Source organism: Alternaria alternata (genome assembly GCF_001642055.1).
Source record: "Alternaria alternata strain SRC1lrK2f unplaced genomic scaffold CC77scaffold_2, whole genome shotgun sequence".
Classification (NCBI taxonomy): Eukaryota; Fungi; Ascomycota; class Dothideomycetes; order Pleosporales; family Pleosporaceae; genus Alternaria; species Alternaria alternata.
Genome location: NW_017306191.1, coordinates 488666 through 510975, shown reverse-complemented (window position 1 = coordinate 510975; position 22310 = coordinate 488666). Strand labels below are relative to the sequence as shown.

The 22310-nt window shown below is 50.9% G+C and overlaps 10 protein-coding genes across 10 annotated transcripts; 5 read left to right on the top strand and 5 right to left on the bottom strand.

The window, feature by feature from the left end:
• Positions 1-3284: 3284 nt before the first annotated feature.
• On the bottom strand, positions 3285-5411 carry CC77DRAFT_980139 (ATP-dependent RNA helicase-like protein sub2; the record flags this gene model as incomplete). The annotated part of the gene is made up of 5 exons (XM_018536050.1): positions 3285-3876; positions 3928-4288; positions 4338-4754; positions 4915-5058; positions 5180-5411. The coding sequence occupies 5 exons, from the start codon at positions 5409-5411 to the stop codon at positions 3570-3572; spliced, it is 1461 nt and encodes a 486-aa protein (XP_018390531.1). The 3' UTR covers positions 3285-3569.
• A 421-nt stretch (positions 5412-5832) lies between these two features.
• On the top strand, positions 5833-6372 carry CC77DRAFT_1056913 (Rpr2-domain-containing protein; the record flags this gene model as incomplete). Its single annotated transcript, XM_018527958.1, has 1 exon — positions 5833-6372. The coding sequence occupies one exon, from the start codon at positions 5833-5835 to the stop codon at positions 6370-6372; it is 540 nt and encodes a 179-aa protein (XP_018390530.1).
• Positions 6373-7177: 805 nt separating this feature from the next.
• Positions 7178-9253, bottom strand: CC77DRAFT_953963 (Aldedh-domain-containing protein). The gene is made up of 3 exons (XM_018535447.1): positions 8946-9253; positions 8478-8896; positions 7178-8426 (listed from the first exon to the last, which is right to left on the bottom strand). Exons 1-3 carry the CDS (start codon positions 9138-9140, stop codon positions 7238-7240), a joined length of 1803 nt encoding a protein of 600 aa, XP_018390529.1. The 5' UTR covers positions 9141-9253; the 3' UTR covers positions 7178-7237.
• Positions 9254-9692: 439 nt separating this feature from the next.
• On the bottom strand, positions 9693-11140 carry CC77DRAFT_301161 (NAD(P)-binding protein). Its single transcript, XM_018531135.1, has 4 exons — positions 11009-11140; positions 10749-10844; positions 10029-10568; positions 9693-9978 (listed from the first exon to the last, which is right to left on the bottom strand). The coding sequence occupies exons 2-4, from the start codon at positions 10793-10795 to the stop codon at positions 9738-9740; spliced, it is 828 nt and encodes a 275-aa protein (XP_018390528.1). The 5' UTR covers positions 10796-10844; positions 11009-11140; the 3' UTR covers positions 9693-9737.
• A 582-nt stretch (positions 11141-11722) lies between these two features.
• CC77DRAFT_926595 (glutamine synthetase/guanido kinase) lies at positions 11723-13308 on the top strand (the record flags this gene model as incomplete). Its single annotated transcript, XM_018533940.1, has 3 exons — positions 11723-12158; positions 12227-12483; positions 12535-13308. 3 exons carry the CDS (start codon positions 11723-11725, stop codon positions 13306-13308), a joined length of 1467 nt encoding a protein of 488 aa, XP_018390527.1.
• Positions 13309-13769: 461 nt separating this feature from the next.
• CC77DRAFT_1027750 (hypothetical protein) lies at positions 13770-15555 on the top strand (the record flags this gene model as incomplete). The annotated part of the gene is made up of 3 exons (XM_018526387.1): positions 13770-13857; positions 13921-14107; positions 14175-15555. The coding sequence occupies 3 exons, from the start codon at positions 13770-13772 to the stop codon at positions 15553-15555; spliced, it is 1656 nt and encodes a 551-aa protein (XP_018390526.1).
• Positions 15556-15784: 229 nt separating this feature from the next.
• Positions 15785-16433, bottom strand: CC77DRAFT_1056908 (hypothetical protein; the record flags this gene model as incomplete). The annotated part of the gene is made up of 2 exons (XM_018527957.1): positions 15785-16307; positions 16360-16433. 2 exons carry the CDS (start codon positions 16431-16433, stop codon positions 15785-15787), a joined length of 597 nt encoding a protein of 198 aa, XP_018390525.1.
• A 222-nt stretch (positions 16434-16655) lies between these two features.
• CC77DRAFT_1056907 (hypothetical protein) lies at positions 16656-17550 on the top strand (the record flags this gene model as incomplete). Its single annotated transcript, XM_018527956.1, has 3 exons — positions 16656-16876; positions 16928-16997; positions 17053-17550. 3 exons carry the CDS (start codon positions 16656-16658, stop codon positions 17548-17550), a joined length of 789 nt encoding a protein of 262 aa, XP_018390524.1.
• A 184-nt stretch (positions 17551-17734) lies between these two features.
• CC77DRAFT_953946 (hypothetical protein) lies at positions 17735-20727 on the bottom strand. The gene is made up of 3 exons (XM_018535446.1): positions 20278-20727; positions 19180-20218; positions 17735-19108 (listed from the first exon to the last, which is right to left on the bottom strand). The coding sequence occupies exons 1-3, from the start codon at positions 20696-20698 to the stop codon at positions 17758-17760; spliced, it is 2811 nt and encodes a 936-aa protein (XP_018390523.1). The 5' UTR covers positions 20699-20727; the 3' UTR covers positions 17735-17757.
• A 643-nt stretch (positions 20728-21370) lies between these two features.
• Positions 21371-22303, top strand: CC77DRAFT_1004762 (DnaJ-domain-containing protein; the record flags this gene model as incomplete). The annotated part of the gene is made up of 1 exon (XM_018523298.1): positions 21371-22303. One exon carries the CDS (start codon positions 21371-21373, stop codon positions 22301-22303), a length of 933 nt encoding a protein of 310 aa, XP_018390522.1.
• Between the last annotated feature and the right edge of the window lie 7 nt (positions 22304-22310).

Here is a 22310-nt window from a genome sequence, read left to right as displayed (position 1 = left end):
GAGCCACTACTGTACAATACCAGCGACTAATCCACCGACTGGAAATGCACGGCTCGACTTGCTTCCCGCACCCGAGCCGCTTTTGAGCTTACAAAATCAGACCATCGCTGGAGCGGCCGACATGGTGTCGGGTACATGTGCCAACACAACATGAGCAACACAGCAGTCGCCGTGTCTGAGGTTGAGCAACCTATCAATCTACGAACCAATATTAGCTTTCGCTGTCGCCACATTCTAATACGCCACCAGCTGCGTCAATCGCACTCATCAACCTGTGAAATCGCACCATGCAGCAGATCCGCGCCTTGCTCCTGTATAGGACATCTCGCCAAGACATGCGCGAATCACAGTCAATGATCACTGCTTGAAGCGGCTACTATCTGTACCGACACAACTGCAATTCATATGCTTCAGACATTCACACTGCGCGGGCTCATCTGCAAGCGAAACCATCGCTCTTGCGCCGTCGACCCCCGATCCACAGCGATCGAGATCTCGCTTCAGACGCGACCGCTCCTTCCTCGAAGCGCTGCCCTCTGACATGACCGCACGCGACTTCCTAACGACATTCAGTTGTAGTTGCAACCGCCTAGTCACTCCTGCTACTTCCGTCGCAAATGACATTAGAGCTATCACACACTCGCCCTAGATGTCAATAGCCAGCCTTTTTATGCAATTACGTGGCTGCTCCTATACTCGCTCTACCAGATATTCGACAGAAGCTGCAATGCAGCACCGTTGACTCTGACAGCGGGAACCAGCAGGTGGGGGTTAATTGTTGCATTTCGTCCGTAACATTTCCTTGAAAAGCTTATTGTTTTAACCTAGTCAAGCAATCGCGCCTCGTGCATCATCCCTGGCGCCTGGAAGAAGGGATCTCGTATTCGTATCCTCCCGCCGTTGAAAGTTTTCCTGGGATGGCCAACAGAACATCGCGGACGTAACAAACTGCGTCGGACTAAGATCCATGCCGTTCGTCCAACGGCTGCTGCGTCTGATAATACGCGACGTATACACGGGGTACGGGGATGTTTGGCGTTTCAATCGCCTCCACAGCAATCACGTACGCGCTAACACAACACTCGAGACGCCACGTGAATGCGATTGAATGCGATGGAATGCGTATGGGAAATGAGAATTGCGATTTCTAGCCCTGCCCTATAGCGCAAAACCATATCATATCCGGTGAGGAAACCACTTTCGGAAGGGACGTTCGCCCAAGTCTCAAAATAGAACCGCATACTCATCGCGCGTCGTTGCTCTCTCTTCGGAATCTCACCTGCTGCACAGAGGCGACTAAAGCTTGCCACGTCCTCGCAAATTGACTCCATGTCTTACGATCGTCACTGCATCTATTGAAACACGACTCTGCATCCCGTTGCCTCTTATCGAATCACAAATCTTCGCGGCTTCAGCCCTCCGACACTTCGCTACCCATGTCTCATTTCGACATCACTAACCGTTTCCGACGCCTTTGCTCGTGCTCCTGAACGCCGCCCCGCCAAGCGAGTCACCTCGGTCTTGTTCCTGACATGTGGCGCCACTGCGGGCCGGTAATGTGCGCGGCTGCCGAACAAGGGACTGGGTCGCCGCCGTCGATCTTCACATCATGAATTTCCTTAACAGAAATATCGAAATAGAAACGTGGTGATCTTCGCCTAATGTTGGGCCCGACCTTGCGGATTGTGGTCGCGATACGCAGCATGCATCTCTCACCTTTGTCCTCCGCGCACACCGCTCACCAACCTTGCTAAGTTCTTGTTATCGGCTAAAGGGATGCCAATAGTCCCCTTATGCTGGCTATGTTCTGTAAAGGACGAACTCACCAATCGCCTTGTATAAAAGGGGTCCGCGGCCTTGATCGCTTGCTCGGAACTTTACGCAGCCGTGCTCCGCAACCATATTCCAACGTCTATCTAATCTTAATGACAGGTTACATGCAAGTGCGGAGACGCCGCCAATGCTCACACGAGATGCAGAAGCGAGATGAGCCTTTGTAACAGGTCTTGCCTGTGAGAAGGTCCAGTATATAGGACCAGCAGGCATCCTGCCAACTTTCTATCGCTGACCCAACGTCGCATAATTCTTGATAAGCTACTGTGCTTATATCCACAGTGGGTAAGCTATAAAATGCCTGTGATATAGATTTATCTAGTATACACCAAGTGGAGGATGAACCTTTAGGCAAGATGGCGAATAAGCTCTGGCTCTGGCTTTTCGTCTGGCCATTTCGGACAAAACGGTTGTAACATGAGCTAATGTTTGTTAGGTACGTGGCTTAATACTGTTGGATATTAAGAGACTTGAGATCTTGACATGACCAGTGACTCTGGAGACGATTGCCTCGCCACGTTACAGTCTCGCGCAAACGTGACCTTAGAATCACGATAGGACTAGAAAGCCCTACCCAGAGTACACCAGAGACAATTACAAAGATCTAGCCTGGCCAGAGCGCGCAAGTTCATTACCTCCATAAGTTTCAGAAATACTTTCTTGTGGTAAAGAACCGTTGTTGGGTCTGACACAATCACGACATTTGGATAACATATTGCATCAAAAAAGAGTCTGGTGATACCAGACCGCTGGTTCACGTCGATACCGCTTTGACACCAAGCCATGTGGCGCCCCGGAAACACTACTCGAACCCTTATCCTGTTAGTTCGTACATTTGCTCGCCAATGATTCAAGACGCGACTTGGTAGCAAATGTATAGAACAAACAAATTAAGGGTCTACTCCCTACACATTGTTGTCTGCTGACTATGGGATCATGCCTGTCAAAGTCTCCAACAAAAACGCATACCCTTTGCCCGTACCAACTCTTTATCTCTGATGGGAGCAAACAAGCAAAGCTCCTCTCTGACCTGAACTTTTTCTAAACTCAAACATATGAAATGTCTCAATACAAAACACAGCAGGCGCGGTCGCTCCACCGTGAACGTGAACTTGTTGAACAGAAGTAAACGCAACATCGCTATAATTAGGTGGCGAGAGCTCTGAACCATTATACCTAGCCTTCTCCTCTTTACTTCTCCCGCCCGCAGTAGCCCTTGAAACGAGATCTCCACCACTTGCTTTTACGATCAACCGAGCCGAAGACCATGGAGCCCAACCGAAACACCGCGTGTAAAGCAAAGAAAAACAAGATACACCGACGCGTACGAAGAAAGGCTAGAACGTCTGTCAGTGAAGATCGCGTTATCAACAACTGTGCACAAAGTCGATTTTTCTCGTTGAGAAGAACACGTAAGCAAGCTATACAGGCGTTGTCAAAAAGTAGCAGCAACGGTCATGTAACTAGTCATGTTCGGACAACAGAGCTTATCATGGACGGGAGATGACATATCAATTTCTTCGTTTCCTCCCAGCGAGGCAATAGCTTCTCTGCTGCCTCTGAGAACTAAATTACAGAACAGACTTTAAAGCCAAGAACCACCTGCGCCGTTGCTTTCATGATCGTTGCAAAGCGGTTCTGCTTCGATCAACGACACCTATCGAAGTTCAATGGTGACTTTTTTGTCCAAAAGAAAACCGTTCCCGCACCCATCCGTCACTTGATCCAAGTGACCACTAGTTGTCCATGTAAGTGCCGGAGTCGACACCGTTCTCCGGGAACTCGGGGAGCTCGACCTGGAAGCGCTCTTCGATCGACTTGAGGACAGCCTCGTCATCGGGGCTGCTCACGAACGAGATGGAGAGACCCTTGGTTCCGAAACGACCGGCACGACCGACACGGTGAAGGTAGGCGTCGGCCTTGTCGGGCATGTCGTAGTTGATGGCGACGTTGATACGCTCGACATCGATACCACGACCGAAGATGTCAGTGGAGACACAGATACGGGTCTGGAACTCCTTAAACTCCTTGTAGCGCTTGATACTATATACGAATTAGTATTGAGCCAGCAAGCGAAAACCGTCAAGTACATACCGCTCTTCTTGACTGATTCCGGAGTGGACAGCAGTGCTGGGGAAGTTGCACTCGCGAAGAAGCTTGTCGAGCTCAGAGCAGCGAAGAGTCGAACGGACGAAGATGATGACCTGGTTGAACTCCAAGCTGTCGAGAAGGTCGTTGAGCTTGCGGTTCTTCTCCTTCTCGTCAAGCTTCATGTAGTATTGCTGGAGACCGTGAAGTGTCAACTTCTTCTCGTCATCGACGTAGATCTCGAGCGGGTTCTGCATGAACTTCTTGCAGACAACGCGGACGTCCTTGTTGAGGGTGGCCGAGAACATCATAACCTGCTTGTGCTGGGGAGTAGCACGGAAGATGGCCTGGACATCGTTGCGCATGTCTGTGAAAGTGTTAGCAAGAATCAGCCGGGATGGAGAATGTATACTGACCGGGCTGGTCCAACATCTTGTCGCACTCGTCGAGGACGAAGTGCTTCAGGTTGGCAAGGCGAAGATGCCTGTCGCGTACGAGGGCGTTGATACGACCGGGGGTACCGACAATGATGTGGGGGTGAGTGTCCTTGTTGCTCAGGAGCTCGATGTCCTTCTGGACGGGAGTTCCACCGTAGAAGACACCGACCTTGACGTCTGGCAGGAACTTGGCGAAACGGTTGTACTCGTTGCGGATCTGGTAGGCCAACTCGCGAGTGTGGCACATGACCAGGATAGTGGCAACGCCAGGCTCAGGCTTCTCGTCCATCTGCTGGAGAGTTGCGAGAACGAAGACGGCAGTCTTTCCGAGACCGGACTTGGCCTGGCAGAGGACATCGTTTCCTAGAATGGCCTGGGGAATGGTAACTTGCTGGACTGTAGGGCACACGTTATGTCAGAAAGGTCTTTAAAGCGGTCGAAACGAAGCGTGGGAAGCGAAGCGTCCGTCCATCTTGAGCAGCCGAGGTATTCCATCTAGCGCGCGTGCCAGTCTGTCTGTCCTCCCCATACGCTCAAGGTGTGCCTCCTCTTGTACACCTGCACCATGCACTCCTCCTCGGAAACCAGTCCTTCGGGACCACGAAAGTGAGCCAATGGGCAGCACTAGGCTTCTTGATGCATATACCGCTGCGCACGCCATAATGCAGTGCGCGTCGACGCTCGTAGGTAGCGGAAGGCACTGGGTCCCTCGCCACTTCGCTCGTATATAGACAGACCAGGGCGCATTGTAGACAGAGCTCGTTTCGTAGATGGACAGACGCTTGTAGGTGGATAAGGCTGAGGGGAATTATTAGACTAACCCTCGGAAGGATGTTCGAAGCCACAGTCCGTGATTGCTCGTACGAGCTCGTCCTTGAGCAAGAAGTCGCGGAAACCGGTTGAGTGGATGCCGACGTAGCTGCCCTTCTTGTCGCCTGCAGCGTCACCAGCGGTGAGGCCGCCCTTGCTGGCAGCTGCGCTGCCGTTGGCGGGCGCATCAGTCGTCTGGATCTCCTCGTCGGAGTAGTCGATGAGATCTTCCTCGTGAGACATGATGAGTTATGTGTTGGGATAAGAGTGCTGGTGTCGTGTAGAGTTGGCGGTTGCGCGTGTCGCAAGGAAGGCTGCCAAACAAAGTGGAGTCGTGAGGGTGCCGAAGCGCGGTATTATACTAAAAGCTACGAAAAGAAGAGATCAGCAAGTGTTTCGCGAGTTCACAGTTATGCGAATTCGACGAGGTTGCTGAGGCGGTGGAGGTTCGTGGTGGGCGGTGGACAAGAGCGGTCGCTGGTCGCTGATGTCGAGGTAAAAAGCTCGGGGCGCCTTGCTGGGCGCTAGACTAGGCCGCAAACGGACGGCGCTGAATCACGAACCATGTTTGCGAGCAGCACCTACATATCCTTGTACCTCTCGTTATTCACCAGTGAAACAACAAGTTCACGCACAAGAATCGAACGGTAGCACGGGTATCATCATGAGCAAAGTCAAGGCGCCAAAATCAAAGGGCATGCCCAACAAGCACCTGCATGCTCGCTCTACTTTTCTCTACCAAGCAGCCACATACCTGACTCTGCAAACGGCCACCCAAGACGAGTTTGCCATTGATGTCGCACAAGACAAAGAAAGTCCTCCCCACGCTGCGCCCGCGACCCAACGACATTTACCGCTCGCACTCGAGCTTGGATCCGACCTTCAGCAAGTATCGCGAAAAGGTCAGCTACGGCTCGCTGTCGATTTGAAGCGCTCCATGTGCAAGAGCTGTAACACTGTTCTGATTCCTGGACGTACTGTTAGTCAGACAATCGAAAACCCGAGCAAGGGTGGCAGGAAGCCCTGGGCAGATGTTCTTGTCGTTACTTGCCTCATTTGCGGTGGCAAGAAGCGGTTTCCAGTAGGCGCAACAAAACAACTCAAGAAGCCTAAAAGGGTGACCACTTCTACAATTCCGTTGTCAAAATCTACTTCGGAAGATGGTCGTCAATCAGACACTACCCTGGTCGCGGGTACTGATTGAATCAACTTCACATTGTGGTTCACATCCCTCATTCGCTACATGAACGCCTGAATTATGGGTTCGGGGCAACTATCAAAGGGCCTTCAGCTCTTTCACACGCTTCGTTCGCCGCAAGAGAAGTCACGAATTATACTGCGGCAAACCGTGGATCATGCTGTAAACGACACTGAACTTCTCTTGCTGCTTTTACAAGCGTAGTTGCGCCACGCACGACCAATTCTGGCGTAACTTGAAGTGCACTGTTTGGATTCCGTAGCTGGCATCTTGCCACCTAACCTGAGCAGGCGTGTTGTTCACGCTAACGATGATAAGGTGGGAGGTCTCATGGGAGGCATAACGATGCTAGCAACGAAGCTCAGCAAGCGACCAGAAATCGATACCAAGTTGGAATATTTGCGCCTCGAGAGCAAGGGCACCAAGATGTTCCAAGGTCATGTAGGCTGCCAGCTATCTTCGCCAACTTTGGTCTGAACCTGTTGCTCTACATCGACCTTGTGATTGACGACATCCGTAAGTGGTCAGGCGTTGGAATAATTGCAAGTAATGTGCCGAGTACATGCTAATGTTGTACCAGCAGTTCAAGGAGCAGGTGGCTTGGATGAGACGAGGGGAAAACTGGAGTGTCCGCCTTCAATGTTGATGGTGTTTGCTGGATGATCTAGGTCAAAACTTCCCAGAAGGAGATTAGATACCCTTATGCTACTTTTCAGATGAATCACTCCTCCAACATTAAGGTTTAGACAAGAGCCGATACTGAACAGTTTACGCACTTCAATGCATACGATTTACTGTTCATGTCGAACGACGGTGTCATACTATTATTTATATACTGTCTTCGTCTAAGCACATCTTATACTGTCACTATCTACAAACCTATCACACCCCTCAACCCCCTAACCTTGCCCCTCAAATCTCCATAACCCAACCAAACAATACCCTCAGCCATCTTCCACGCCTTCTCCCCAGCACCCTCTCCCTGCAACGGAATATCCATTGGTGGTGGGATTCCTGTCTTGATCCCTGCCCAAGCCCACCGGTCCCTCGTAATACTCTTCATATTACAAAGACTCCTCAGTCCCTCCTTGCCAGCAAACCTCCCATATCCACTCCCCTTTGTACCCCCAAACGGCATCTGAACCATGTAGTATACAGCAAAGTCGTTTACAGCAACCATGCCGGCTTGTAGAGATTGAACAACGAGTTCGAGGTCGCGAGTCGAAGAGCCGAAGACCGAGGAGCCGAGAGCGTAAGTGGTGCTGTTGGCAATGGAGATGGCATCTGCGACAGATTCGGCGCGCATGAGGAGGAAGACGGGGGCGAAGAGTTCGGTTTGGGCAATCGCCATGGAGGGCGTGACGTCGGCGATGAAGGTAGGAGTGAAGTAGTGGCCTTGGGGATAGTCGGGGTGGGAGTAGCGTTTTCCACCTGCGAGGAGGCGGGCGCCGTTACTGACGGCGTCTTGGATGAGGTTTTCGAGCTTGGAGTAACTTGCATCGGATATGGATGCACCGATATCGATGGGTCTGTCTGGAGAGCTGTTGAGTACGGATCCTGGGCGGAGCGCGCGGATCTTAGGTGTGAGGTACTCGATGAAGCGGTCGTAAACTTTGGGTAGGGCGATGACGCGCTCGATGCCGATGCAGTTCTGACCTGCAGACTGGAAGGTACCACGCATGAGGATGCTGGCTATGCGCTTAAAGTCGCTGTTGGAGATGTCATCCAAGACTATGGCTGGGTCTTTGCCGCCTAGCTCCACGCAAACTGGTGTCAATGCCTTTGCCGCTGAAGCGCAGACATGGTGCGCTACTGGTCGCGATCCGATGAAGGTTATGTGTGATATTGACGGGTGTGATGTGAGGTGGTCGGCAACGTCAGGCCAACAGACGACAGATTGGACAATGTCGGGCGAGTGGCCGCATGCTTCAAGGGCGCGAGTAGCAATCGAGGCGAAGTACGATGAGGACCAGGCAGTCGCCTCAGAGCCTTTGACGATAATGGCGTTACCGGCGAAGACAGAGGCGATTACGGGACTTATGAGGTTGTGGAAGGGGTAGCTGTTAGGATGTTAGACGTGTCAACCAATTCCAGCAGCGCTTGGTACTCACTTCCAGCTCACGCAAGCTGCGACAACACCCAGCGGCTCGTATACGACCTCATTCCACTTGTACATCATGAGGAAGTTGGTGTCTCTCCTCTCGGACTTCAAGCTCTTCTCCCCATGCTTGATTGTCCACCTCAGCTTCTCTACCGTCACCAGTATCTCGCCCAGAGCCGCGTCCACCATAGTCTTGCCCGAGTCCAGACATGCCACCCTCGCAATTTCCTCTTGGTTTTCGAGGATAAACTTAAGCATAGTGCGCAGCACCTTGCGACGTCTGAGGAAGCTTGTCTGAGCCCATTGTACCTGCGCGGCTTTGGCTTTGGCGATTGCGCGGTCGATACCGTCGGCCGTAGAGGGGTTGATGCGCCCAAGAGCTTCACCGGTTGCAGGGGCGTAGCATTGGATCAAGGATGAGCCTGATACCTACTACAAGTCAGTTGCCGTCTCTGGAATGGATATGGTGTATACGAACCTTCAATTGAGGCTTCTCGAGCACCTGGCCCTTCCATCCTTTCTTGGTTTGCTCAGGCGTGTCAATAACATACTTGACAGGTTCCTCGGGATCCGCGCGACAAGTAAACCAAATGAGGGAGAGCGCAGCTACCCAGAGCGTGCCGTAGAAGACTACAGCAAAGTCGTTGTCAGCGCGTGCGGTGATGCGGTCCATGTTGGCTGACGACGGGCTGACGGCCAGATCTCACGTGTCCGAGAAAGTCGCATCCTGGCTCTGGACCCTGAATGGCGATCCAACGCTAAGGCGCGTGGTCATCTGAAACCTGGTTTCCTATTTCAAACGACCATGGCAAACTTCACCGAACGAATCACTTTTCCATATAAATGCCATCAGCCATCTCTCCTCAACTAGACCCGGTCAGACATGCCCGAGCGAATTGGATATCTCTTCCTCCTTACGCTCTTAGGCAACTTGGAAGAAGCGTCGATTATAGTGGAAAGAGTCCCGTAGCCACTCAGCGCATTCTTGCGCGCTGAGTAGTCGTCCATACGCTTCTATGATAAGATGCATGAGCCGAATCTTCGCCTTCATCGGATGCTGAGAGCTGCTGTGTTATCGCTGTTCCCCTTATCAACCGCATGTTCTGTCGTGGATCACGAAATGTTTAGCAGCAAGAGTAAATGTATCACTAGTGCCATTCATCGTACATATCTGATGTAATATACCATTCATCCCTCATGAGTACCATTTCCTATCCGTACAAGTCGTCTCTCTCCCGCTGCCCTCGATAAATCAAACCCCTAAACGCGCTCATCGTGCGTTGTTCTTGGGCGCCTCAAGTGGCGCGCCCTCAGGTGTGGTGTAGCACCTGGTCATACCACCGTCGATGACAAAGTCGGTACCATTGACGAAGCTGCTCTCATCGCTGGCGAGGAAGAGAACACCCTGGGCCTGCTCGATGGCCTCACCAAAGCGGCCAGTGGGGAAGTGGACTTCGCGACGGTGACGCTTAGCTTGGTCGTCACCAAGCCAGTCCTGCAAGAGTGGTGTGCTATTGCTGTTAGTGGTCTGCGATATCATGTCGTTCCGGAAAGAACGTACTTCAATGGTGCTGGGCACAGCGCATTGAATCTGAAGCCCTCACGTGCGTGAACCATTGCCAACTCCCGTGTCATGGCTAATACGGCACCCTTGCTGGCTGTGTATGCAAGCTGTGGTGTTGCGCTACCCACCAAGGCGACGACACTTGCGGTGTTGATAACACTCGCCTTCTTCTTGCCGTTCTTCCTGAAGCTGTTGACTGCGTGCTTGCAGCCGAACCATACACCCTTGACGTTGATAGCTTGTGTCAGATCCCAGATCTTCTCGGGTGTATTGACAGCATCGTCATCATCGGCGTGCATTATACCTGCGTTGTTGAACAGGACATCCAGACCACCCCATGAGTCCACGTGCTCGACCATGGCCTTTACATCGGCCTCCTTGGAAACATCGGTAATCTTGGTCTCGACCTTCTTGGCCTCTGGGACTATCTCTTTCAGCTTGGCTGAAGCCTTCTCCAGCGCCGGGCCGGAGATATCGCAGAGGAGAACATTGGCGCCCTCCCGAGCAAAGAGGATGGCGGTCTCGAGACCGATGCCGCTAAGTGTCGTTAGTGGGCAGTTGGGCGTCGCAGCATGATTTTGTGGATGCTCTTGGCTCCCAGATCAATGAATATGAAAGATGGCGTTGAAGCCCTCAAAGGAACATGGGTACATAACAGATTGTTGTAGGGAATACCAATAGAAAATGTGCTGTGGTACGTGCGGGATCGGTGCTTACCCAGCGCCTCCAGTGATGATGCAGTTCTTGCTTTCAAGACGACCCATGTTGAATGTTTGGTCTGGTTATTGTGCTGATACAGGTGTAGTAAAGGTGCTGTAATGGGGTCAATGGATATTGAGCGCAAGGCAAAGTTTTGTGGAAGCTGTAGAAATATGACTAATATTTACTAGAGAAAGCGTCATGAGGACAGCACTCCGCTCCGTGAATGGGAAAGGTTTGCCAAATGCGCAAACAGTCTGAACGGTCTCCACACTTACCTATGAATCGGACTTTTCAGTGCGAGTGGGCGTATGAGGCGCGTGTCGGGATCCAGAGTGCGAAGAGAGGAAGATGATGAACGGGTAGTCTCGGACAGCTAAGGTAGTCATTCAGACAATCCAGGGTCCCGAAATCGGCCCATTGCATTGATAGGATGGACCATGATAAGGGCTATCGGGTTGGCAGCTGTCATCTTCGGGCAATTTGCAAAGGGGCGGTGGGCAGGTGCACGATAGCAGCCTCGCTTCAACAGCCATGGTGCACGATATATGCCCCAAACGGCCGTCATGCGGAAAGACAGTGTAGGGCTGACTACCCCGCCATGATGGATGACGTGTGTGCCTCCTTGTCTTTTCGATATCGGCGCATCATCACGGTTGTCGCATAGGGGTATATTTTGGTCGCATTGGGAGATACAGAGGATGTCGCGTAAGGGAGATAACCCACGTGTGACTATGCAATATATAGCCTGTGAGCGCATGCAGGAAGCAGGGCTATGATGTCGTTGGATGCATCTGTCGCAGCCCGCATTCCGATCGCCCCTCATTGGCCCACCTAAGCTCTATCGCACTCCAACCGTCACGAGCCGTTAAGCTCGATATCTGCCCCAAACCTGATTGCGCGGCCATACTTGTTCCTCTGTAAGATACTCCTTTGTCTGCAGTCGTAAGCTTCAACAGCATACGTTCCTTCCACATCCCGCACTCACCACCATGGCCGCCGAATTCGATGCCTCCACGCTGACGGCCGAACAACTGCCCGAACTGCTTAAAAATGACATCGCGGTCAAAGTCGCGGGCATCGATGTCGACGGCGTGTTGCGTGGAAAGCTCATGGCCAAGAAGAAGTTCCTCAGCATAGCCAACGACGGCTTCGGCTTCTGCAGCGTCATCTTCGGATGGGACATGCATGACCAGACCTACTTCAAGGAACTGGCCATCTCGAACAAGGAGAACGGGTACCGCGACTTGCTCGCCATACCAGACCTGACCTCGTTCAGGAGGATACCCTGGGAGGACAACATACCCTTCTTCCTCATCAGCTTCCACGACCCAGACACCAAAGAGACCCTTAGCGCATGCCCAAGAAGCCTGTTGAAACGCGCTGTTGATAAGCTGAAGGAGAATGGATACGGTGCCATGGCTGGAGGTGAGTCCGTTGCCAATAGAAGAGCGGGTGCTGCGCGTCGTCAATGAAGCTGATGTGTAATGGGGTAGCTGAGTACGAGTTCTACCAATTCCGCGCACCTCAGAGCCACGATGGCTCAGAGAAAAACACGTCGAGCACCGCCGTCTTCCTGCGCGAGAACCCCGTAAACTCGCTTCCAAGTCTTACCGAAGGCATGTTCGGATATAGCATCACGCGACCCGTCCACAACCAAGAATACTACTACGGCATCTTCAACACATGCGCCCAGTTCGGCTGTGGAATTGAAGGGTGGCATACAGAGTCCGGGCCAGGTGTCTTTGAAGCGGTAGGCATATCAGCCTAGCTGGTACGGCTGAAGTCGACTGACATGACACAGGCTCTTGAATTCGGCGAAATTCAAGCAATGGCAGACAAAGCCTCGCTGTTCAAGCTTGTCGTCAAGTCTCTCGGATCCAAATTCGGCATAACACCATGCTTTATGGCTAAACCGCGCGAGGGTCTCCCTGGAAACAGTGGACATATGCATGTCTCCATCGTAGACAAAGAGGGCAAGAATCTGTTCTACCGAGGTGAAGAGGACAAGAACGCGCCATACTCAGACATCCGGTATCTTTCAGACCTTGGCCGACATTTCCTAGCAGGATTGATCGACGGTCTTCCTGATATCATGCCTATCCTAGCACCGAATGTCAACAGCTACAAACGGTTGGTAGAAAACTTCTGGGCACCCGTCACCGTATCCTGGGGTCTCGAGCACCGCGCTGCTTCCATCCGCCTCATCTCTCCCCCTACCTCATCCGGTAAGGCCACGCGCTTCGAAGTCCGTGTACCAGGCGCAGACACAAACCCGCACTTCGTTCTTGCTGCAATTCTAGCCCTCGGCTGGCGAGGTATTGATAAGAAGATGGAGATCAGCATACCGCCTCTGGGCAAGGGCGAAGACGTTGGTGGAGAAGCGGACAAGGGTGAACGACTGGCGAAGAGCTTGAAAGAAGCGACTGAACGATTTATGAGAAAAGAGAGCGTTGCAAGAGAAGTTTTCGGTGACCAATTCGTGGACCACTTTGGTGGAACTAGGCAACATGAGATTAGGCTCTGGGATGAGGCAGTGACAGACTGGGAAGTCAGAAGATATATCGAGACGGTATAATCTTCCTACACGACTACAATCGAAGAAAGATGGAAGAGATGGGGCCCATGACAAGGTGACCTACTCTTAGTATGAAGATACCAGAATCCTATCCGCGATACGCGTTTTCCCTCATAGATCAATGCCGTTTCCAAGAGTTGCATTCAATACTAGTCCCGGAAGTCTAGACACACAAGGGAATATAACCGGTAGAAATTCCCGGTTGCGTCGTTAGCGGCAACCTGAACTCACACTACACATGCAACTACTTGATCCTTCCAAGCTTCACTAGAACACACAAAGTTACACTTCGGCGGGCACTGCGCCGAAAACTTGAAGTCTGGGGTAGATCGTCGCTCACGATGCGGAGGTACTTGTTTGCGGGTACAATTATCCGTCTGGTCGTGCATTTAGCCAAGGGAGTATTTAAACAGATGTTATCATGAATCTCGTGCATGCGTCTGCATCATATAGAAACCAAGATGAAGGCAGTCAGCTTCATAGCGGCATGTTTCGCCGCGCAGGCAAGTGCTGCGGCAACAAAGCACGTCAACACTGCACTATCTCCAAGTGCGTTCGACTAAGCCATCAGACTCGGCAATTTGGCGCTTTTTACTAACAACTGCTATTCAGATGCCCAAGATCTCTTCGACTGGTCCATGCATATTCAAGATAATCGCTACGATGCATCCTACAACTTCATCCAATACTCCGATAAAGGACCATGGTCTGTTCGTTTCACAGCTTGGTATGTAGCTGGACTGCTTCATAGAAACCAAGGAGACGATGTAAAGCATGCAGAAGCCTCCATCAGGAACATGTATGTAAATTGCATATGTGTGCAGAGAGAAGGAGAGCAAAAACGGAGGCTAACAATGCGACAACAGACTGGCTTGTCAAATGATAGACGACTTCGACGCTCCATGGTACGGAACATACAAACTATCTCCTGACCAACCCGATCCAACACCCGATTCCGGTTTATATCCGCCAAAGATATACACGACCTACGATCCTAACTGGCGCGATTTCATCGGCACTCAGCTCATCCAAATTCTCTCTGAATTCCCGCACTTGCTATCCGCTCCACTGATAACTTCGATCGAGGATAGCCTTGAGATAGCGGCTGTGGGTAGCATGCGGAGAAATGGATCTTATCCCACTGAAGACGATAACTTGACGATTGGGTATACAAATCCGGCTATGATGCGCGCCCTACTCTGCGAGTATATTGGTATGAGGAGGCAGAATAGCACATTTACTTCCTTCGCCGAAGACCAGGGAAGGCAGATATTAGAGCTGTTTCAAAGAGAAGGAGCAGAGACGTTGAGCGAGTACAATGCGCCAACGTATTATGGTATCGATGTCTGGGCTTTGGGGGCGCAGATAAAATACGGGGGTAGCAACTCTAGTATGACGGCAGCTGCTCACTATATTCTGCCTAGGATGATGGGTGATTTGGCGGAGCATTACAATGGATATTTGGGCAATGTCGTGGGACCGTACGACAGAGCTTATACGAGGGATATCACGCAACATTCTGCAGTCTTGTCGTTGGTTCTTTGGGGACTTTGGGGGAGGGAGAAGACGACGCAACCGAAGAAGATGGAGAGTGATTTGTTATTCGATGTTGCGCAGGGGGCGGCTATTGCCCTTGTTCTTGACGGTGTTAAGCCGCTATTGCCTACGGGTGTGGAAGAGGCATTTACGACAAGGGACCTCGTGGGGGAATCAAGATGGCTGAATCGAACGGTTTATGACGACCTTGACGGAGGAGAAGCGAGGGTTGTGACGAGTTGGATTAGCAAAGAGCTGATGATTGGTGGACAGCAGCTTGATGAGGAGGAAAACAGAGGGGATCAATTCGTTCCTGCTATCGTTCACTGGGCGGGAGATAAGGAGCATAAGCCTTATCCGCTTAATACCTTCTTCTCCCTCTATCCATCCGCATCGTCGATCCATGCCGTCGCCTCACCGAACCACCTTTCCGTCAGCTACCCCAATCGCACGCAAGAGGGAAGCGATATCTTCACATTTGCACTGTCAAATGTGCCGCCTAGTTGGACGCTGGGTACTGGAAGACGGATAATGGGATTTGAGAATTTGCCGTGTGTAGAGATTGAGGTTGAGGCTGAGGGATTGGTGAAGCAAAACGTGACGTATGGTACTGCGCTGAGAAACCACTTGTTTTACAACATTTCGTATGTGGTTCCTGAGGAGTTCCAGGGTGTGCCGAAGGTGGAATTAGATATCAAGTATACCTGCTAGCTCGTGGACATGTAGAAGGGCTCCTCTGTCGAGAAAATTTTTGGTTCTAAAATCCAGCGTATCGATATCAGGTCATGTTCGAATCGTGAGCTTTAGGAAGAATGTTTCCGGTATTCAGTTTGTCATCGAAGCCACACTTCGCTAGCGGGATCCATTGTGTATCCTGGCGGTTGGTATAGCCTGCCTCGTCCGTGTGGTGTCGCAAGATCCTGGTACCACAGCTCCTTCATCAGACCTCTTCCATCGGATCCTTCTCATGCTTCGCAAACATCTCTTCAACTAAACCAACAAACTCAGCTATGGCATCTTGTTCTCCCTCTTTCCCCTGCCCGTCTCTTATTCTTTTCAATTCGGCCATCGCGTCCTTATCGCCCTTCTTCTGAGTCCATTTTTCTTGCTTATCTTCTGATCTATTCCAACCACCTCTCCCCCCTCGGCCTCTCCCTCGTGTACCCCGACCTCGGAAAGCGTTTCGTTCCAGCATGCGCCGCCGTTTCTCATCCTCAGGATCTGGTTGTATAGTCTTGGCGTAGACGCGTTGGAGGGAGGCCAGTAACATCGGGTGAGTCTTGAGTAGTGCTTGGAATTTCGGATTTGTTGCTAGGACGGAGAAATCGGTGCGCTGCTTTAGATATCGTGGTATCGGGGCGGGTGGTGGTGGTTGTGGAAGAACTGGTTCTGCTGGTTCAGGCGCGACCTCCGTAGTGTCGGAATGCGTTGTTTTATGTGTCTTGAAACATGATAGTGAGCAGCTGTTCGTAGTTAGGATTGTCCATGATTGAGACGCTGCAGACGGTGTCGTACTATGGGAGCGCGCACGTCGGGCACTTGTACTTCTTGGGCTCTGCGTTGCAGACGCCGCAGAGGATTTCCGCCATCGTGTCTTAACAGGTAAGGATCGCGACTCTCTGATACGCAGGTATTTGCAGGAGAAATGTTTGCGACGAGAGTATCAAAGATGACGTTCGCGTTCAGATGGTAACTTTTGCGCTCCGAGACGCGTTCCCAATCGGGCTAAATCCCGCGGCGAACTTCGGGTTCCATTGCTCATCACTCCACCGAGGTTTCCTCGATTGGAACATTGACTCTTACCACACAATATGTCTGTCGCGTCGCCATTCCGACAATTGCCTTCACGGTCGCTGGGCTCCTGGACTTGCTTAGCATGCTCTCGCTCGATCACTAGGATACCGCGCGCTCGCAACCCGGCCTTTACCGCACAGAGATGGTTGAACACTACAAAACCTGCGCGGCAGCATGGCACTGTGCCAAGAATGGACCAGATGCATGCACAGTATAAGATAAAGAATCGGACAGTCATGTATGCGTATACCTTGATTCAATAGGGGCGCAATTGCTGACGATAGTCTAGGAACTATGTCTTCAGTGTAATAATAGGCTTTACAGCACTAAGCTATGGCTCAGTGCCGTTCTACAAGATGGTGCGGCTTTAGATCATTGTCTCGCCTACATCTCTTAATCTAATTCGCTCCTTAGATCTGCCAGGAGACTGGCTGGGGAGGCCAGCCCATAAAGTCAGCAGCCCACGGCGGCGATACGTCCGTCGATCCCTCCGAACGTCTTAAGCCTGTAGAATCCCACCCACGTATCCGAATAACGTTCAACGGCTCCGTATCTGACGTCCTGCCTTGGAAATTCGTTCCCCAACAACGCGAAGTCCGTGTACTCCCAGGCGAAACTGCCCTCGCCTTCTATACTGCAACCAACAAATCAGCGGAAGACATCATTGGCGTAGCCACCTATTCTGTTACGCCTGGACAGGTCGCCCCGTACTTTAGCAAGATTCAGTGTTTTTGCTTTGAGGAGCAGAGACTGAATGCAGGAGAAACAGTGGATATGCCAGTCTTCTTCTACATCGACCCGGAGTTTACAAAGGACATCAATATGAAGGGTATCGAGACGGTCACATTGAGTTATACGTTCTTCAAGGCGAAGTACGATAAGGATGGGCATTTAACACCTGTGCCAATGTGACGGAAGAAGGGGGTATGTACAATAAATGTATGCATCATCATGTGTTCAGACTTAGGCAAGCATATAGGCAGAGACCGTATCTCGAAGCCAACGTATCCTTCCGCCTTGTTGCAAGGTCTGATTATTTCTTGGTATCGAACGACCTCCACACTGAATAGCCATTGTGACACTAGATTTGTAACAGCCACTACGACATAAAGAGTTGAATCAGGAAATGCCGATAGAACGTAACAGTCTCGATAATAAAGGTGAAAACTCCACAGGATCTCCGTCCGTTTCGCATCCTGCTCTTGACTCCGTATCCACGCTTACCTCCGACGCTGTTGATTCGACCTGTAAATGGTCATCTTTCATCAATGGCCTCCACCGCTCTTCCATCCGAATACGACCGCTTGCGAACTGCCACAGGGTCCCTGTAATGCACGCTTGATGAAGATCCAGTGGACTTGTATTCAGGAGCACTCTTCTGTAAATTTCGACCAGTGTACAGGTCTCCTCAAATGTGTGACAGTTGATAAAGCCATAGTCAACGCTGACTGAAGGAATGGGCTCAAAGTTCGTGGGGTCGTTGATTTCAAGCATCCACTTCAGACCCCATACGGAGGGACGGCCACAGGCTCGCGGAACGGACAGGAAGACTTCCAGGAACGGAAGACGGGATCGGGAATCCTTGAGGCTACTCGCGTCCATAAGCTGTATGAGAGTGCCGGCTTCATACGCTTTCCAGAATTGCGTAAAATTGACAGGCTGATTGTGGGCCCTTAAGCTTTGGTAGACGTCAGAGAAGAAGCCTCCACCGCTTTTGAGGAGAAGACACCGGTAGATCTCTGCGAGTATATTCTCTTCGTCCTTTCCTCGGCAAGTTACAAATCCGAAAGAGTACCAGTTCTTCTCGATGGGATTGGGCATGAATTGATGTGACACTGTCGCTAGCAAGTTGTAAGCATCTCTCTTGGCTTCTGGTTTCAATTCTTTCGCCGTTTTGTTGCGATCGTTGACATCCAGGTAGGATTTAACTTTGTCGTAGAAGGTGGCTATGAGATGTTGACTCCCCTCTCCTTCCGTCCCAGGACGACTCAAAACATGGCGGTTCTGCAAGTACCATGGGAAATAGCCCCCGCGTGATTGTTCAGGAATGCCATAATAAAACTCTTCGATCTTTTCGGCTAGGATGCCTCCGGTACGCCATTTGTGAAGATCCTCCGCTGAGAAGCTGCCGGAAAGGTAAAGACCTCTGTAAAGACCTAAGAGGTACGTTCTGTCCTGGTAAGAAGACGTATTGTTGAACCCAAAGTCTTCAAGAACATCCCCCTCATCAGGCATGCGATCATCTGCTAATGACATCCATAGATAATCAGCTGATGTGATTGAGCGTTTTGAGCATGTGAACAGATGCGATCCAGACCTCTTCCTTTCGCAGCCTTCGCTGCAGAAGGAGCCTTTATTGCAGATACTGCAGCTTCTTCTCGTCATCCTGTCGCATATGTCACACTCCAAGGCTAATCGGTCTCTGTCAAAGCCTCTTGGTATGAAGGGGGTGACTGTGTCCTCAGATTGTCTGTAACGTTTGAAACGAGGTGTCAGTACAAGCAAAAACAGGCGACGCGATGAGTTTGGTAGCTTGCTGACCTTCTGAAGCTTGCTGCAACTCTCGCGTGTGTGGCTTTCTTCTCCAGCTCATCGATTTGCGATCTTCTTGATGAGTTATCTTCCGGTTGCTCACGCGCAATGCTGCTTCCTCCGACGACCGAAGTTCGCTCAAGTCGGACATGGCTCTTGACCGATTCCCGTAACTTGTTTTTGACATGCTCTTGCACTGACGTAAGTGCTCTGGCTATTCGGTCGGCATGACCCGGCAATAATCTGTCTGCGCTCGGAACAGTCCATGGTTTGAAGAGACGGCCGTGGCACCCTCTTGTTGAACACAGATCATATGCCTGTAGGAATTGATTACACATGAAGCAGCTCAGCTTGCTACACCCGAGGTATGGGAGAAACTTTGAGTTGATTGGTTCATTGGCAGCAAGGAAGACCATCATTTGTACCTCGGCGTGCACATAGGGTTTTTGCTTCTGCAAATTCGCAAACTTCTTTCCAGTCTCGGTGGCTTTGCAAACTTTAGTCAAAACTGCCTCTCTCGTAGTGTCATCTAGGTTTAAATCGAGTATTCTGAACGTTTGCTTCAACGTGAGTGGCGGTTGAGGCGGATTTGGAGGCGCAACCAGAAGGGGTACCAGGACGAACTTGACTTGCGCGAAGCTTGGGAGTGTCTGGGCGATGTCCAGAAAATTTTGGTAAGCAGCACGAAGCCTGGAGAGTAGACAAATTCTCTGCCACAATCTCTTCGATTCCCGAGTCGCATATGTGGAATTGTTCAGCACCTCTTCGACGGATCTTGTCCGACGCAGGTTGTACGATGCCACTATCAGGTTCGCATGCTTTTCAAAGACGTCAGCACTACCAAAAGGGTTATCGAAAAGGAGATTTCGCAGGACTGAAATCCCGCTTTGGGGATCTGGATTGTACGCTGCCGCATTGGCAATGTTTCTAGCTGGGACAGCATCGTAGGCCTTAAAGCTTGATCTCAAATTAGGAATATAGTGTTGTTTGATCCGACGACCATGGTAAGACACCATCTCTTTCCATAAGAGATACTCGAATTCCTGGACTATCATCACAAGCGTGTGTTAGCATGTATTCGGAAATTAGTTCTCCGACCAAACTCACCTTTCCCGCAGGACATTGAACTCAGCAGCTCTGCGATACTATCGAACACACGTTTGTCCTCGCCTGAGAAACCCCCATTACGAGCTAGCCAGATGACAACATCATCCTCAGCCTCTTTCATGGCCGAGCAAGCAACTGCTTTACCGCCTTCCTCGTTAGCTGCGAGTCCAGCTAACCCGTCGAGAAACCTTCTCTTCAGTTTGCTATGCCCTGAATCTGATATCTGATTCACGACATCAGTATTCACGCTATGAGAATCTTCATCTCCGTCGTCGCGAATCTCTCTATCCTGCTCAAGTATGGCTTCGAAAAATGCGGCAGGTTCGGCTTGGCCACCGTTGCGAAGTGAGAGAAGGTTTGCGAGAGAATGGAAGTGCGCCCAATTCAGGTCGGGGCGGTTCCATTCAAAAGACTCAGTCATCGTAAGCAATAGTTCTCGTTAGTTTGACATTGTATGAAGTGTGATCGTGCGGGGAACCTTGTGACACGTTATCAAGCTGCAGTTAGTCAGCTTTGCAGCCCGATTCCATGGGCGAGCGAATGGCAAGCAAATAAGACATCGATAGATTGGAGCTAAGAGGCCTATCAAGATGTTATGATTATCTTGAACTCAGTCCTGGATATATAGAAATTTCTGCGAAACATCGCCAAAGGGAGAATAATACCGTCTGGCTGAGTCGCTCTCGGCCTTCGTAAGTCCGAAGATGGCATTCTCCAACAATCTTCGAATATTCCAATCCTTTCAACTTTTGGAAGAGCCCTTGAACTGGTCGAGTGCGGTCATGCGACGTGTGCAGGACAAAGCAATCTAATATTCTTGTTGTTAGTAAAGCTGATAGAATGAGCATTAGATCTCTTCACTTGACCTATGCATTGAGCCAAGTCGAGTGTGACTACAATGATCGTCCGAAGCACTCACGAGGGTGTTGTCGTGTGAAGCAGCATTGGTTCTCACAATGCACCGCCGACCACATAAGAAGCCAGACTAGTCCACTGTTAGATTTTTACACGTTAACCAGAAATTTCCCGTCTGACAGCTTGAATCACCCAGTGGACCTTTAGTTTCCAGGGACTGATCTCTTACTCAACAGCCATGGTCACACCTGCAGAAGAAGAGCAGCTCCGAGAATTCTACTACATCTGTTGCCGCAATGAAGGCTGTACCATTAACGAAGCCTCAGAACGCAGCCTTCAATACGTCATACAGATCCACAATGCCAAAATGTCTCTGACCACTACAGCATATCTTGAAGAGGTATTTCAAAGTAGTAGATCACGACCTCGGTACTCTTCGACTCCAGAATACATTCCTTCTCCCTACGACTACCGATATAATGCCACAGGATTGCAGGATAGGTTTTGTGGATACCTTCAAAGCCATACTAGGCCTGCGCCACCTTGCCAGTCTTCCTACCATCTTCGTACTCATCCACCTCGTGAGTCTTACTACACCACGGAAGGCCGCCAGCCACCATCAGCCTATGATTCTTACGCGTCGGACTCGACTTACTTTTCATATCCCCCAATACCAGACCATTTTGAACCCTACGCGTCTCCTGATTCGCGTACCACCGACTCTCGGCCCTCGTTTTGCTCTGGTACTCGTCCTTCTGCCTTCTACACCCGACGACAACCACCACCACCACCACCACCACCACCACCCCGCTTTACGTTCTACTCGGCGTTTGAATCATTCAATAACTCCTCCCGTGACCGAACACCTCCCTCGTATCCCTACACCCGACCCTCATCACCTTGTCGTCCTGTCCCTCCACGACCAGAAGGCGTCCAGCCAACCACAGATCTATACACTGTACTCGGTGTTACACGAAACGCTACAGCGGCTGAAATTAGGAAAGCTCATCGAGCTTTGAGTCTGAGATGGCACCCCGATCGCCGCACTGAGCAGGAACAGAAAGAAGCGACTGAAAAGATGGCAGAAATCAACCAGGCGAATGATATATTGAGTAATGAGCTGAAGAGGAGGTTCTACGATCGATGGGGCGTGTTGCCTAGTGAAGATTAGAAAGAGG